Source organism: Fulmarus glacialis, unplaced genomic scaffold (assembly GCF_000690835.1).
Source record: "Fulmarus glacialis isolate BGI_N327 unplaced genomic scaffold, ASM69083v1 scaffold34405, whole genome shotgun sequence".
Classification (NCBI taxonomy): domain Eukaryota; kingdom Metazoa; phylum Chordata; class Aves; order Procellariiformes; family Procellariidae; genus Fulmarus; species Fulmarus glacialis.
Genome location: NW_009215521.1, coordinates 831 through 2,749, shown reverse-complemented (window position 1 = coordinate 2,749; position 1,919 = coordinate 831). Strand labels below are relative to the sequence as shown.

The 1,919-nt window shown below is 56.7% G+C and overlaps 1 protein-coding gene across 1 annotated transcript; it reads right to left on the bottom strand.

Annotated features, from left to right (window-relative positions):
• Positions 1-550: 550 nt before the first annotated feature.
• Positions 551-1,160, bottom strand: LOC104077665 (protein S100-A9-like). The gene is made up of 2 exons (XM_009578969.1): positions 1,008-1,160; positions 551-784 (listed from the first exon to the last, which is right to left on the bottom strand). Exons 1-2 carry the CDS (start codon positions 1,158-1,160, stop codon positions 551-553), a joined length of 387 nt encoding a protein of 128 aa, XP_009577264.1.
• Between the last annotated feature and the right edge of the window lie 759 nt (positions 1,161-1,919).

Genomic DNA, 1,919 nt, shown 5'->3' with positions numbered 1-1,919 from the left:
AGAACCAGGGCTGAGGACGCTCTTGTGCAGCCACCGGCTGCCTCTACCCAGGAACCTCCCCAGCGCGATGGGGTGCTAAGCACCCCACCGTCTGCCGAGGTGAAAGGTGCTGGGGCCAACCACCGTGTGCAGGGAACTCGCTGAGCCTCGGGAAGGCAGCGGGAGTATGCCGAGGTCTGATGTGCTTCAGGACAGGGAGCCCAGGCAGCCTGCGCTGCTCAGCTGGAACCCAGCGTTGTCCTGGCTCCCCGCTCTGCAGAGAGCAGGGTCCCCCCATGCCACCTTCCCTTTCCCATTGCTTCTCCAGTTCAATGTGCATTTAACCCCCCCCAGCCATGGGCTGGGTGCATATGGCATCCTCCCTGGAGACAGCAGGACACATAATACAGATGCATTTGGTGCTTGAAGAAAGAAATTTTATTTCAATGCCATAGGCAGAGGCAGATGACAAAGCTTTGGTTACAGGTTTGTCTGTGCTTGCGGACAAACGGAAGGGATGCTGCTGCTGGAAGAGCACAATCCCATGGGTACAGTCACCCTGGGAACCACTTCACTTTGCAGGACCATGGTCGTGGCCGTGGTCGTGGCCGTGGCCATGGTCATGTTCTTGACCAGCATCTGGATGCCGGTCATGGCTCCTAGGATGCGGGTGGGACCTATTGTGGGCATCAATGACTACAAGATTCAGCGTGGTCAGGAACTCGGTGAACTTCAGGCGACCGTTGTGGTTGCCGTCTGCTCTGGTGAAGAGCTTGCTTATGTAGTCATCGACGGTCGTGTTAGGCTGCAGCAGGACAAACACGAAAAAGAGCCTGAAGTACAGTGGGGTTCAAGGTCACCCGCCAGCCTGCAGCTACGACGAGGCTGACCCAGCAAGGATTGCACAGTTTCAGAAAAACCCCCCCTTCCCTTTGGGAGGCTCTCAGCCACCCCCATGCCCCAAGGAGGCCACCACTCCTGCAAGCTCTCACCAGCATTAGGAGAGCTGGACCATGCTCAGCTCTTACCGGAATGGTGCTGTGGAGGAAGGGCTTAGCGTTCTCCTTCAGCAGCTCCGAGAACTCAGGCTTGCTCAGGTAGTCATCTATGGGGTACTTAATGGCGTACTGGTGGTAGATGTTGATGGCGCACTCCAAGGCGAGCTCTAGGTCAGTTTTCATCTTGCTAGGAAGGGACAGGCAGCAAAACATTAAACCCCACTGGAGGAGAAGGACTGCCCTCTCCTCCAGGAGCCCCAGCCAGGCTCATCCCGCTGGCACTTCCAGCAGCACAAAGCCTGAAACCACCATTTGGCAAGGACCTACTCACCTACGAGCGGTGCTGGGGCTGACTTCTGCAGACAGCGGTGCACAGGAGGCGAGGAGTGGGCAGGAGAAGTGACGGCGCGGTGGAGGCGAGGTCTCTTTTATACTCTCCCTAAGCTACGATTTGTGACACCCTCAAATTTCCTTCAGGGTGATAACCCCGGGAATTGAGCAAGGCTATGCAGCACGCCCAGGCGGCAATTTCTTGCCTGGCTCCAGGAACTGGCTGCTCCCAGTCTTAACAAGGGAGGGGACACACCAAACTCGTTAGGACAAAACAAGGAAACGCCAAAAGAGACATTTGCAGGGAGCCAGCATCGTGGGTCAGTGTCGGTGCAAGGGCTTTCCAAGGAGGCGAGAAGTTCCTGCAGAGTTTGGGGGGTCTTTGCGGAGATGATGGAAGAGGAATTTTTCTGGATCACACAAAAGGTGCTGGGTGAGGGTGTCCAGTGGGATGATGCTGTTTTTTCCCAATGGGGGATGTGGTTCATCTCTCCTGTATCTGCCCTGACGCTGTTGAATTTGGCTGGAGGTGTGGTGTCTGCCCCCAGCACGCTGCTGCACGGGTGCTGGGGGATGGCCAATGCATCCCACGCCCCAGTCACCTCTCCAAAA

Coding starts and splice junctions, on each gene's coding strand:
- LOC104077665 (XM_009578969.1), bottom strand. CDS start 1,160: ATGAAAACTGACCTAGAGCTCGCCTTGGAGTGCGCCATCAACATCTAC. Junction 785..1,007: donor TCCTCCACAGCACCATTCCG/GTAAGAGCTGAG, acceptor GTCCTGCTGCAG/CCTAACACGACCGTCGATGA.